The sequence below is a fragment of the Chenopodium album genome, chromosome 25 (genome assembly GCF_948465745.1).
Source record: "Chenopodium album chromosome 25, dcCheAlbu1.1, whole genome shotgun sequence".
NCBI classification, from domain to species: Eukaryota; Viridiplantae; Streptophyta; class Magnoliopsida; order Caryophyllales; family Amaranthaceae; genus Chenopodium; species Chenopodium album.
This window is the reverse complement of record NC_137858.1, coordinates 10,611,065-10,624,018: the sequence shown is the minus strand read 5'-3', so window position 1 is coordinate 10,624,018 and position 12,954 is coordinate 10,611,065. Positions and strand designations below refer to the sequence as shown.

General features: G+C 32.8%; 1 protein-coding gene across 1 annotated transcript; it reads left to right on the top strand.

Annotated features, from left to right (window-relative positions):
• Window positions 1-3,301: 3,301 nt before the first annotated feature.
• Window positions 3,302-11,098, top strand: LOC145614282 (biotin carboxyl carrier protein of acetyl-CoA carboxylase, chloroplastic-like). Its single transcript, XM_081669310.1, has 7 exons — window positions 3,302-3,622; window positions 7,294-7,347; window positions 7,442-7,587; window positions 7,677-7,992; window positions 8,147-8,218; window positions 10,583-10,648; window positions 10,745-11,098. The coding sequence occupies exons 1-7, from the start codon at window positions 3,452-3,454 to the stop codon at window positions 10,766-10,768; spliced, it is 849 nt and encodes a 282-aa protein (XP_081525436.1). The 5' UTR covers window positions 3,302-3,451; the 3' UTR covers window positions 10,769-11,098.
• The last annotated feature ends 1,856 nt before the right edge of the window (window positions 11,099-12,954 follow it).

Below are 12,954 nucleotides of genomic sequence, written 5' to 3'. Positions count from 1 at the left end.
CACAAACTTAGATCAACTCGTCACTATCACAAGCAACTTTACATTCTTCTTTGTAAACAGCTGGAAAATAAACTAATCTTTCAGCTCACTCCAAGTACTGGATTTTACCAATAAATGAAACAACAATCAAAGTGTGCACATTTTGTACGTAAAGAAGCAAAAAGGACCAATTATCACAATTCACAAAGTTTAAATTAAAATACAAACTACACTATGAATTGCATGTTCTTACATGCCATGTGTTTAACATTGTTCCAACAAATATAGTGAAATGACATAAAATATGAAAATCCCCTTTTATTACTTTAATGATGATGTGTACTTAGCTTGTAATAATATAGGGACACAAAAAAGAGAATTTCGTCTTCTATTCTATATTATTGTCTATTCCCTTCTTTATTTTCAAACGAATTAAGGGTCCAATTTTGCAACTCCATTGAAGACAAAAAGGAAGATTAGCGTCGGTATTTGGTCTCCTTCAAGATCTTCTTCTATAGTCCTTTAAGGCGACAGAAACGGCTCTTAAATTTGTGTATAGCATACAAGAATTATTGAATTGGTGACAAAATGGCTAATTTTCTAAATACTTTTAGACCATTAATAAATAAAATAAAATGGAGATATATGTGTTTTGAAAAATTGCGACATCACAAAAGGAATAATATAGAACTCAACTAGGTTAGTTCCCGTGCCATGCACGGTAATTTTAAGTAACCAACTAACCATTATTAACTTATAATTGTAACTTCGTATCATTCTAATTAGGTTTTTTATAAACCAAAAAATATCTGAAAATATAGTTGACAAATTTTGACGAAAAAATATATTAGATATAAAATAATGTGTTGTAAAAATATGAAATAATATATAAAGTTTGAAATGTATGAGAAATAAATTTTATTGGTTGTAGGAGATTTGTAATGAATAGTGACGTGTGTAATATTTTAGTTAAGGTTCCTCTATTTTAGTATATGTACATTAGATTATTATTGACAGAATATTATTATTATTATTATTATTATTATGACAATTAGTTATCAAAGGGATAATAAAATATACGTTGTTAATTTTCTATAAATATTGATTTTATATAAATATCTTGTAGTAGAATTATAAATTCTAATAAATAACTATATAAATCATTTTTAGAAAAAACAATAAATATGATATATTCTTGTAGTGGAATGTACTTTTTTTTAAGCTATAAATTTTGTATTGAAGATATGTCAAAATATGTTACTTTAAGTAATTATATTGTATAAGATTACGAAAATATTTTTGTATAAGATTTGTTTCCTTAAAAATAACATTTTATTCAGCAAAAAAAAAAAAAAAAAAAATACTAAGGACATACCAGGAGATAACACGTGTCATTGTTGGTGTGTCTTTTAGTATATAGTTATTGATTGATTATTGATTGATTGATTGATGATTATTGATACAAGAAAATTTGTAAGAAAAGATCCTTAAGTGGGGTTTCAAATCTCGGTGATGATATATTGATGTCCCACCCTCCCACGGAACATCGATCCAATGATCTGTTAGTACTTTGGTGTCTAATGTAACTTTGCGCCTATGATTTAGAAATAATGCATAGCAACTTAAAGATTACTTGCCACTTTTAATTAATCGTCCAATTTTGCCATTCAAACTAGATGAAGTTTATTGTATTTTGTGGTTGAAAATGAATTTAATTAGGGGATTAACCGACTTCATTCCTCCAATGTAAGCTTTGGTAATCGTTATTCCAGGGAAAAAAAATACTAATGGATGTTGTTGAGAATAGAAACTTCACTTGAAGGTGCGCATTATTTTCATTTTTTGTTAATTGTTGATGACAGTGAGAAGACACTTTCTTTATATATTCATCGCCACTATTAAACGGATTATAACTTCAATAAATATATTTATAGATGATATTACTAGGAGCTAGCAAATTTTATATGGATAATTAAATTGATGGATTGATATTTTGATGATTACCCTATAGACTTTTAAGAATTTGAATTAAAAAATTATCATGTTGTAAGTCGATCTCCCCTAAATAGTCCTAGCTCCAACAAATTAAATTCAATCAATTATGTACTTAATTAATCAATTTTTGTAAATCATACGCAACATTAAGTATAACACATAAAAACAATGATCCCTCATCGGGAAATCTACGAAATATATAAAATAAAAGATTAAATAATCGGGAAATAGGGTTGAAAAATAGAACTATAAAGTATGGTTCTTTGAATGTATCTTGATAATTAAGTACTGTAGTAGAGATTCTTGTAGAAGCAGCTTATGAAATAAGTTGGCATCTAAAAAGGAAGAGAGTAAAATTTGGACGACATGCATTACATACATACATACGTTAATGGGCCAAATTAAACCTTTTTTTTAAAGCTTGGTGATCAAGGGTTTTACTGTTGATCGAAGTGAGTGAAAGCAAAACTTGCAGGAAGTGGAAAGTCATTGGCACACGTGCGAAATACGTAAAGTAGGAGTACATCTTTTCAAACCTTAGCTTGACAATTTACTTGGTATGTAGGATTTTAATACGTATTTGCATTGGTTTGAAAAATCAATACTCTGTAAAACCCAAAATATGATTTATAAACTTGTCTCAATGCACACATCCTGTATAATAATACCAAGCAAATGGAGTCATATTTGTTTTTGACAAATAAAGGGTGTATATCAATGCACAATTAGGGGCGCGACTCAAATCTATAGCGGAGACTATGTGTAAACGAGAATAAGTATGTACGGTGTAATAGCCTTGGGAGTTGAGAGTGAGTAAGGAGCCACTTATTGGTTTTATGTTTTAGAATTTTATCACAATAAAACATAGTTTGAACTTTATCATGCAACAATATAACTATGAAACCAAATAACGTGGCGTAATTTGTAACTCAATCCTTTTTTTTAAAATTTTTTTTAATGGTAAGATACAAAAGACCCTTTTATCATAAAAGGGGAGGGGAATGATGAAAATAGAACTTAACCGAACCTCCACCATGTGAGGGGGAGATGGAGGGACTAACCATCCCTCCATAGCCCCCACTCCTTGATCCTCATTTTGTAATTCAATCATATCATTTCAAGTTGGTTAAGAAAGCTTGTAGCCTCTCAACTTCACAGGCCTAATTGAAACAAAACAATGGATCAAAACCAAACCAAGCCCATGGGCCTCCATATCAAATCCTTTTCCTCACACTCTAAACAAAAAAATGTCAAAAAAAAAAAAAACCATAAATGCGACCCCACAAAATTCAGTTGAGACTCAAAAAAACAAACAAATCCAAAAAACCAAATCATCCTAAACTCAGAGTTAGTTCCTGCTTCCCATTTTCCCAAACCAAAATTCCAATCTCTTCTTCCCACCTTTTCCCCAATTTAATCGGGTTTCAATACTGTAACTCAAAGTAGTCCAACTAACTCACCAATCAACACAATTACAATGTCGTCTTGCATTCCAACACCACCACCACCCGCTGTTATCGCCGATAAATCCGCCATTAACACCACTACTTCTTCACTCTCTCTCCTCGTCCGCCGTCGTCAACTTCCGTCTCTTTCCAATGCTGCTTTTTCTCTCTCCTCTAAACCTAACCTTCGTCTTTTTTCCAAGGTTTTCATTTTTTTTCTTTTTTTTTGAATTTCTGTTTATTTTACTGGATCTGTTTGATTGATTTGATTTGTTTATGCTAGATCGATTAATGTTGTATTGTGGATTTAATTTGCGTTGAAATGTTGATTGTATTGAGTATTATGTTTTTCAGCAGTGCTTAATTAATGCTTTTGCTTGATACATTTGTCGTTAATTTCTATGAACATTGAATTGGTTAAATCTTGGAGATTAGTTGGATTTGTGTTTGTAAACTGATTAATGTTTTGAATGTTTAATGTTTCTACTATTTAGAAAGGGTTAGGAATTAGGATGATTGAAGTAATGCTTTTTAGTTGATAAATTAGCTCAAACGAACCTCTTAACTTTATAAGGATTGTGCTTTGTGTTGTTTCGAACTTTCCTGCTTCAATCAAGCATCGAAAACATCCAATTTTCGAGAAATTAGATGATGAAGCTCCTTAGATGTTTGGTTGTTTTGGAGATTGAGTATTATTAACACTTGAATATCTCTTCACCTTATTTTTGTTGAAATGAAATTATTTTTGCTGAAACAAAATTATATTTGCTTAACTTAAATCATATTTACTGAACTGAAATTATTTTTCTGATTTTCTATTATAATTCTTCGAAAATTGAATTTTACTGAATTGAACTTATTTTTACTGAATTGAAATTAATTTTACTAATTTGAACTTATTTTTGCTGAACTGAAATTATTTTTCCTTAATATTATTTTTTTAAGGTGAAGAGAACAGCGCCTAAGAATTGGATGGTGATGAAAGGGTTAAGGCTCCAATTGGACGATATTGGATAGTTTCAATTTGTGGGTTTGTTTGAGATGATCTTAATGTATCTCTTTTAAGTTAGTTTATCATTACATGAATAGTGCAATAGGCATCATTTCATGACCATAGGTTTTCAGTTGTGATGGGATGGTGGTCTAACGTAGATAAGAGCACTTTTGTGTAGAGATTTTTTACTGCTGCTAAACACTGTAAGTACATTTACCATTATTATGACTAGGGATAGTTGAGCAAGAGAGCAAGTTTATAGATTAAAGATCTTTTGAGCAATTTTATCCTTTAACAAAAATTAATGCTTACTGTTGTCATGAATCTAGTGGATATGAGCTCGATGCTTCTGTGGAGAAAGAGGAAGATTATATATATATATATATATATATATATATATATATATATATATATATATATATATAAAGGTTAATATATCTCAATCACGTTGTTGAGGAGTGCAATAATCATTGAGGGGTTTTGTTTTCCCGCGTGTTTGTGCCTCATGATATAGGCCCATGTTATATCCAGCTAATCTACCTTCTAGAGGATAAATTATAGAGTAATGTGGGATCTTGGTTAGAACGGAGCATTTATATAGGTACATCCAAATAATGGAAAATGATGCATGCTTTTAGGGATGGATTAATTGTTAGGCTATAAGAGTGAAAGTTAAACTTTTTTCCGGCAACTTTTGTGGAAACTCTTGCCAGGTTTTCATGTGTTTGGCCGTTAACATGAGAGAAAATATTCCATGGATGTTTACTTGTTATAGGGCTTAAATGAAGTGTTCACAATTAACATTTACATAACTGAGAATTGGATGATTATGAAAGGTTTAGACTTTGCTTTGAGTCAAATTCTTGATATGAGAGAAAATATTCCATGGATGTTTACTTGTTATAGGGCTTAAATGAAGTGTTCACAATTAACATTTACATAACTGAGAATTGGATGATTATGAAAGGTTTAGACTTTGCTTTGAGTCAAATTCTTGATATGTCTCTTTGAGTTTGAGCTAGTTTCTCTTAGCATCTATAGTGCAACAGGCAACATCAGATGAACATAGGTTTACAGTTGTGATGGGTTGGTGGTCTTGCTAAGTTGAATGTAGTTGATAGATAAAAGAACCTTTTGAGCAGTAATCAGTTTAAGCTTTTAAGAAATAAAAGTGCATAGTGCTGTTATCAATACAAGTATTGGAAAATGTGCTTGATACTTTCATGGAGAAATAGAAAGATTATCCGTTGAAAAGTTAATGTGTCTCAATCATTTGGCCGAGGAATGCAAATATGGCCAAGGGTTTCAACCCTTTTAGCGCATGTTTGTGCCTCGTAGGCTATGTTCCCTCCAACTAAACTATCTTCTAGAGGATAAACTATAGAGTTGTGTGGGATCTTGATTATTTTCTCTATCCTTAAAAGTATATGTTCATGAGTGGAGTTGATGAAAATGTAAACTAGTGGGAGTGTGAGACCACACGATCATGAATGGAATGGAGACTTCGTTTAAGGACACCCAAAAAGGAATATGGTGCATGATTTTAGGGGTGGAAGGAGTAGTTACTAGGTTATTGGAGTAACGGATTCATTGTGTGAGTTAATCTTTTGTCCGGCTTTCATTTGACCGCGAATATGAGAAAAAAAAATATTTCCTATTGCTTTTGTTTGCAAGGAACTATAACAATGCAATATAGTTAGGTCAAAATTTAATATTTACCCCCACAAAAAAGCATGCTAGAACATTCATTTGCAAACAAAAGCTAGACATTATGGCATGTGAAGGCCGTATATAATCTATTACTAGTTCTAATTTGTCCTTTTGCTTTTATTTTCCCTTTATTCTCCTTTTGTCCCCTTATTTCTTGCATTGATCCTAGGCAATGTTTTCTTTTCCTCAAATTGAGTGTACCACGAAAGGTTGTTTCAAGTTATGAATGATCTTTGTTTTATTTGATTAAATTGTTTCATAGTCAACATTTTCAGTCTTTGACATAACAGTTGAATTTTTTGAAAGATTGAAATTGATAAAAGTTTAGCCTTTAAGACCTTATAGAATTAACCAAAGCTATGCAGAGTTTTGTTGAATATAGCTAGTGTAGCTCTGTAGGAAAATTATCCTCCCACCCATAGTCCCAGTGCACAGCACATCATATTGTTGCATTTTGGATATTCTTGTTGCGACTCATTATGTGATGTGTAAAATAATTGTACTTTTAAATGGTAAAAATGTGAAGCACCTCTAAATCCAAGTTTATACTAGTAATTTTCTCATTTAACTGCAACATCTAAACTTTCACACTAGCCAACAAACTATTTTGAGCATTACGCTTTTTTTGGATGGCAAAGAAGGAAGGAAAAGAAGGGGAGGGAAAATGGAGGAAGGGGAGGGAAAAGAAAGGGAGGGGGAAATGAGCTCCATTTTCCCTCCAAATCTCTCTAATTTTGGGGAGATTATGTTTATTAAAGAGAGAGGGAAAATGGATCCCTCCCTCTCCTCCCCTTCCTTCCCCCAATCTTTTACCCAAACAAGAGAATTTGCCCCCCTCTATTTCTCTTCTCTTCTTTTCCTTCCATTTCTTCCTATCCAAACAAAGTGTTAATATCTTTAACCATGTATATTAGTAAAAATTATAAAAATCTTATATTTTGAAAGTACGGGGACGAATCCAACAATCTATTACAAAAATACATTGATTTAAAAAGTAAGTGGTTAAAGTAGGGCGTATGAATAGGGTAAAAGTCAACATTGCAATTAGAAAGCAAACAGAGATGTATTGAAGAAATTGTAGAAGAGAGGGAGATTAGAGAATGGTAGGTGTTGTTGGGGCATCTGCAATTCTGCATCATTAATAATTTCTTCTTTCTTGTTTTATTGCAGAGTTCCCGATCTGTTATCACACATTCTGTAGCAGCTAAGGCCCAATTGAACAATGTAAGCTTCTTGTAACTTTGTTTTTCAAGGATTTTGTTCTTAAACCAAGAAATTTCTCCACTGATATTCATTACACACTTTGTTGTGTCCAAAGGCTAGCATAGGTGAAGCTTCAAGTAAATCTGAAGCTTCTGCAAAGGACACAAAGAATGGCAAGCCATCAAGTGAGTCTATTCCAGCACCAGTGGCTACAGAGGAATCTATATCTGAATTTATCACCCAAGTTGCTGGTCTTATCAAGTAATGAACTTATTTACTCTTTTTTTTTTTGTATGTTATTTAATCAAGCTTAAATAGTGACAAATCATTTTTTTAAAAAATATTTGCAGGCTCGTAGACTCAAGAGACATTGTGGAGTTGCAGATGAAGCAACATGACTGTGAACTATTGATTCGTAAAAAGGAAGCCATTTCACAACCATCACCTCCTCCTATGTATATGATGCAGGCACCTTCTACACCTACGGCACCACCACAAGCTAGCCCACCTGCTTCTTTGGCAGTAGCCGCCCCTGCACCCGCAACATCCCCAGCACCAGCTCCACCAGCTGCCAAGCCAGCCAAGTCATCAGTTCCTCCCCTAAAGAGCCCTATGTCTGGGACATTTTATCGAAGTCCTGCCCCTAATTCCCCACCATTTGTAAAGGTTAGTATTTTTACTTGCTTTTCTGTGATGATTTTGAAATTTGTTTATCTATTTTGCATGTTCAAGTTCAAATTTTTCAACCATCATCGTCTCATTGTAGATTGTAACTAAAATTGAGTTAATTTTTTTTTTTTCCCAAATAATATTATAATAGGTTGGAGACAAAGTCCAGAAAGGACAGGTTGTATGTATTATTGAAGCCATGAAGTTAATGAACGAAATTGAAGTAAGTCTCTTATCTGTAGTCTGCTTAGATTATGATAATTTTGATAGCTTATAATCCCGTTTGTTCTGATCCTCCATGCTCACATATTTGTCTACCTTTCAGTTGTGATGTCTGAAATCCATGTGAAATGCACTTAATAGAATGAATGGTATTATCTGTTGGAGGTTGGATCTTTTAATACCAATGAGAGAAATGCCATTAATATCACTAGTCTTTTATAGCGTTATGCTGTTGATCGGCCAACAAAGAGCATTACGAACATATTCCCAATTATGTTAGATTATTTATTAGAAATAGAAGGAATAATAACATGTCCATTCCACTGACCGCTAATATGGTATCGATACATTACTTTCATGTCAGGCTAAACTTGTGTAGGTTAAGTTTTTGCACAGTTTGCTTCACGTTAACACTTTCTGCATTTTGTAAACGTTAGGTGGCCTAGAATTTGGTTAGCTTGAGTTCTGACAATATTGCCTCAAAGTTCACCATAGTTAAACTCAAGAGTCTTTAATTGAGCATTTGTACTGTTAAATAAAGAGATGGGATTTATTATAATGAGTGAGTGTAGGGAAAAGCAGTCAAAACTTGAATTGCTGAAATGGAATCAATATTCTTTTATAATCATTCAGCTATGCTCAGACTTCAGAGGTCACTCTCATCCATGAGAAAAATTTTCCTCACCGATCTCTGTCTACTTACTTTCTCACTCTTCCACATCACTTTCCCCACGAGGAAATTTGGTGAGGAAAAAAATTGTGCTCTCCTACTTTTGCTCTTCCTCTCATATCTAACTAATCTAAATTATGGTAGTAATAATATTTACGCTTTGTTTGGATAGAAAAGAAAGAAGGAAAGGAAAGGGAGGAGAAAGGGAGGGTAAAGGTGAACTCCATTTTCCCTCCAAATCTCTCTAATTTGAAGGGATTGTTTATATTAAAGAGAAAGGAAAAATGGATCCCTCCTCTTCCCCTTCCTTTCCCAATCCATCACCCAAATAAGAGACATTGTCCTTCTCCCTTTCTGTTCTTTTCCTTCTCTTTCCTTCTATCCAAATTCCAAACAAAGTGTTGGGGAATGAAATATTGAATTAATTAGTTTGGATAGAGAAAAGTAATTTTATAAATTGTGTAAAAATATAGCAAAGGGTCTCCATTTATAGATCTCAAAATTTTATGATCATTGGTATATATCTTCTTATTTATATAAATAAGTTTTGGCTAAAACAACGGTTAAAAAATAGTAACGTTACAAATAGAGCTGATAGGGACACATGGCAGGATTAAATTTGTTCTGTTTTCCTGATAAGGAAACCAATTTTTCCTCGCTGAGTGAGGAAAACTATCTTTTCCCATGAGGAAGACCAGCCCGCCCCATTGATGGAAGATTTTTCCTCATAATTTTACCTTATGAAGAATTTTATTTACCACCTTAGGCATTGGTTTAATTATGTAACTTTAATGTAGCATAAGTTTATGGATAATGATTAATTGCTATTGCATGGTTTGTATTAATATCCAATATTCTTATCTGACACCCTTGGTTCCCATTGCAGTTTCAGATTTTTTACTGATCATTTTTTTTGTCACCTATTTTCTTTTTTCCAAGCTTCCTAAAAAGATTTTTTCCTGCATTTGCTAGGCTTATTGCTACTGTTTCTTATTAGGATCAAACTTTTTTTTTGGTCTATGATTTAGCCTTTCTGTTGTAGAATCTTGTGAGGTGGGCATGCCACATCCCAGCCTAGGGTTGACCTTTCTCTGTTTCCTGCCCCATCAGCATTCACTGTTAGAGATTTAACAAGTGCTCCTCTGGGCCTTTTAGGCCACACAGTCAGCTCTGAGTTGCTGTTATTTTCACATTATTGCAACAATGTCACTTTCCTCTTTCACCTCATAACAATCTCTCTAAGCTGTTTTGGGAAGATTCCAGACTTTGGTGACCTTTTTTTACATGATTTTAGTTGTCTTATAATTTCCAGATATGGGTCGGTCAATTGTAGTTTGGCAGATCCTGATTTCATTTCGCTTTCAAAGTAGTAGGGGACCCTTTGGCCAATTTGATTCTTGATGTGTGAGGTAAAACTTGATTGAGTTGGTAGCCTAACAGCCACACCTTCTGCTACTGAAATGACTTCGCCTTAGAAGAGAAACTTTTCTTGATGAACAATTAGCATAGAGTTTAGCACTTTTCCGTCTTCAATTATTGGATATGTTGTCTATAGATCCTTCATGATGATCTAAAGATGAGTGAATGCTATGTTCATGATAGATGGACACTTCTATATTTCCATCTTAAGATGGCAAAAATTTGGTATCTATGGCCTGCAAATTGTAAATTCTGATAAAAATTTGTTTTCTGTAGGCTGATCAAGCCGGGACAGTTGTCGAAGTTGTAGCAGAAGATGCGAAACCCGTCAGCTTAGACACAGTAAGTTCCCTTCTTGAATGTTTTTGTTATGGAGTATACAAACTGGTTTTCTGTACTAACTAGAATCATCTTTGACTTGTTTTGGTGCCTTTGCAGCCTCTATTTGTCATTCAGCCGTAGATAACGTAACCAGCCGGCCCAGCGTCTGTATGGTATTGGTTAAACACTTTTAAACTCGTAGATGAAATTTTTTTTCTAATTGAGATGAGGTGCTAGATGAAATCGAAAGTGATTTTGTTATTTATTTAATTATTTTTAACCTTATGGATTTGCACGTTGGGGAATTGTCAGTTGTTTTCTTCCTTTTTGTTTCATATGGTAAAATTACCTTTAGTCTGTTGTCTGAAATGAAGTTTATGTTAGGACAAATTTCTCCTATTTTGTGCAATTCCATTTGGACCTTTATATTCTCCATTTCTCCATGACTAGAATGATGTATTTGAACGTGTATTTTTGGAACTTCTACTACCATTAATTAGAATTTTTAGATGCAGCAAAATTGAACCATACTCAACTATCTAACCCGAATTTGACTTGAGCTAAATTTGACGTAACTTGGTCCGATTAGAAAATTAATGTGACCATTTAACAATAATCTTATATATAATCAGATATAGTACAAAGAATTGAAAAGACTTATAAAAAGTATTTGGTTTTTGGTCATAGGGTTATATTTGTCTTTTACATGTTGCTGGTAATGTACTAATGTATACTTGTATAATGGTGTCGTTATATAGATTCGTCTTAGTCCCAATTTATCCTAGCAATTATGATGCTCCTAAAGAATATTACTCGTATCAATCTAAGCACAGCTAACATGTGTTTCACGTGTTGGTAATAATTCTATGTACTACCTTCGTTTCATATTATCTGCAATGATGAGGTAGTAACAAGGATTCTACTTGATCCCAAATGATCCTAAAATTCAATGAGGTGTACGCATGAATAGGAAGTTTTGGTCAAGTTTAGATCAATGAGGTGAATGCACAAATGGTAGTTTAGGTCAAGTTTAGATCAATGAGGTGAATGCACGAATAGACAGTTCAAATCAAGTTGAGCATATCATATGCTATCGAGCAACCTAAGAGACACTTTATAGAAGACGTATGACAAACGAGCAACCTAAATTATTATGTTTCACTTGTAGAAACAAGTATCTCTACAAAATATTGGTCATAATTTTTACTTGAATCAAATTTGACCCTATTCTAATCATTGCTTTGCCACCTTATGGTATCAAAGACTTTAAACATGTTTGTAAGTAAATTCTATGGTTGTTATTTTGGCATAATAACTTAGACTTTAGTTGAATTGGCATCTGATAATAACCAAAGGTTAGGTTAAGTATTGGTCTAATAATAATATAAGTACATTTCTTTTTCAAGTAAAATGAGTAAATTTGTTGTAAGTTATAGTGGTGCTAAAAAGTTAGGCAAAACCTGAAGAAATATAGCTATCACTAAACACCTTCACAGCTGCAGTCGACAAATTATTTGTGTATTTTTTGACCTTTCACTACCATGAAGAAGTTGTACGGAAAGAGATTTTCTTCTTTTTTTTGGTGGAATAAAATTTATGTCTTTTCGAGCAATCAAATTCAAAGATGAGAATAGATAGCAAGTAATCGAATATCCAACTCACCAAGGACCACTCTAGAAAGATTAAGAATTGTCTCAAACTATATTGGATTTCAATTTTTTTTTTTTTGTGTGACTATTTATATATCGTACATTTAAATCATTTTTTATTTGTTTTCCTCAGTTTTGAATCAAAGGTAACAGATTGTCCAATTCACTACCGAATGAATTAAGATGGGTTAGATTAAAATTTTAAATAAGTTTATAGATCAATCTGTATAAGAGGAAAGTTGACCAGTATAAAAAGTTTCATCTTAGAATCAATAAGCAAAGATAGCAAGAGGCAACAAGTCACTAGGATTGTTCACTATTGTGTTTATCATTTCTTGTGTTGTAATATGTCATACTTCGTATGTGTTAAATCATGCACCATATGTATTTGTCTCTAGGTTTATAATGCTCAAAATTCCTTTAAAGTAGTGGTGCAATCTTTTCATATTCGTTAATTTTCCCCCGAGTAGATTTTCGTTAATTTTCTTTTGAAGGAAAATGGGGGCATATTAAACATTCAAATCGAGATCCTCCAAAAAGCTAGCCTTGAAGGAATTATTGAGAACTTATTATAAAAGAATAGGAATTTTTTAAGTTATTGATTGTCAAACTTGATTTACCATATCAATAAAGCAACTCTCATACATTATACTCCATTTAGTAGAATAATTAGCGTTC

What these genes read in the sequence shown, in the direction of transcription:
- LOC145614282 (XM_081669310.1), top strand. Translation starts at nt 3,452, where the DNA reads ATGTCGTCTTGCATTCCAACACCACCACCACCCGCTGTTATCGCCGAT. An exon ending in ACCTTCGTCTTTTTTCCAAG is followed by an intron (nt 3,623 to 7,293) that starts GTTTTCATTTTT and finishes GTTTTATTGCAG; the next exon opens with AGTTCCCGATCTGTTATCAC. An exon ending in CTAAGGCCCAATTGAACAAT is followed by an intron (nt 7,348 to 7,441) that starts GTAAGCTTCTTG and finishes TTGTGTCCAAAG; the next exon opens with GCTAGCATAGGTGAAGCTTC.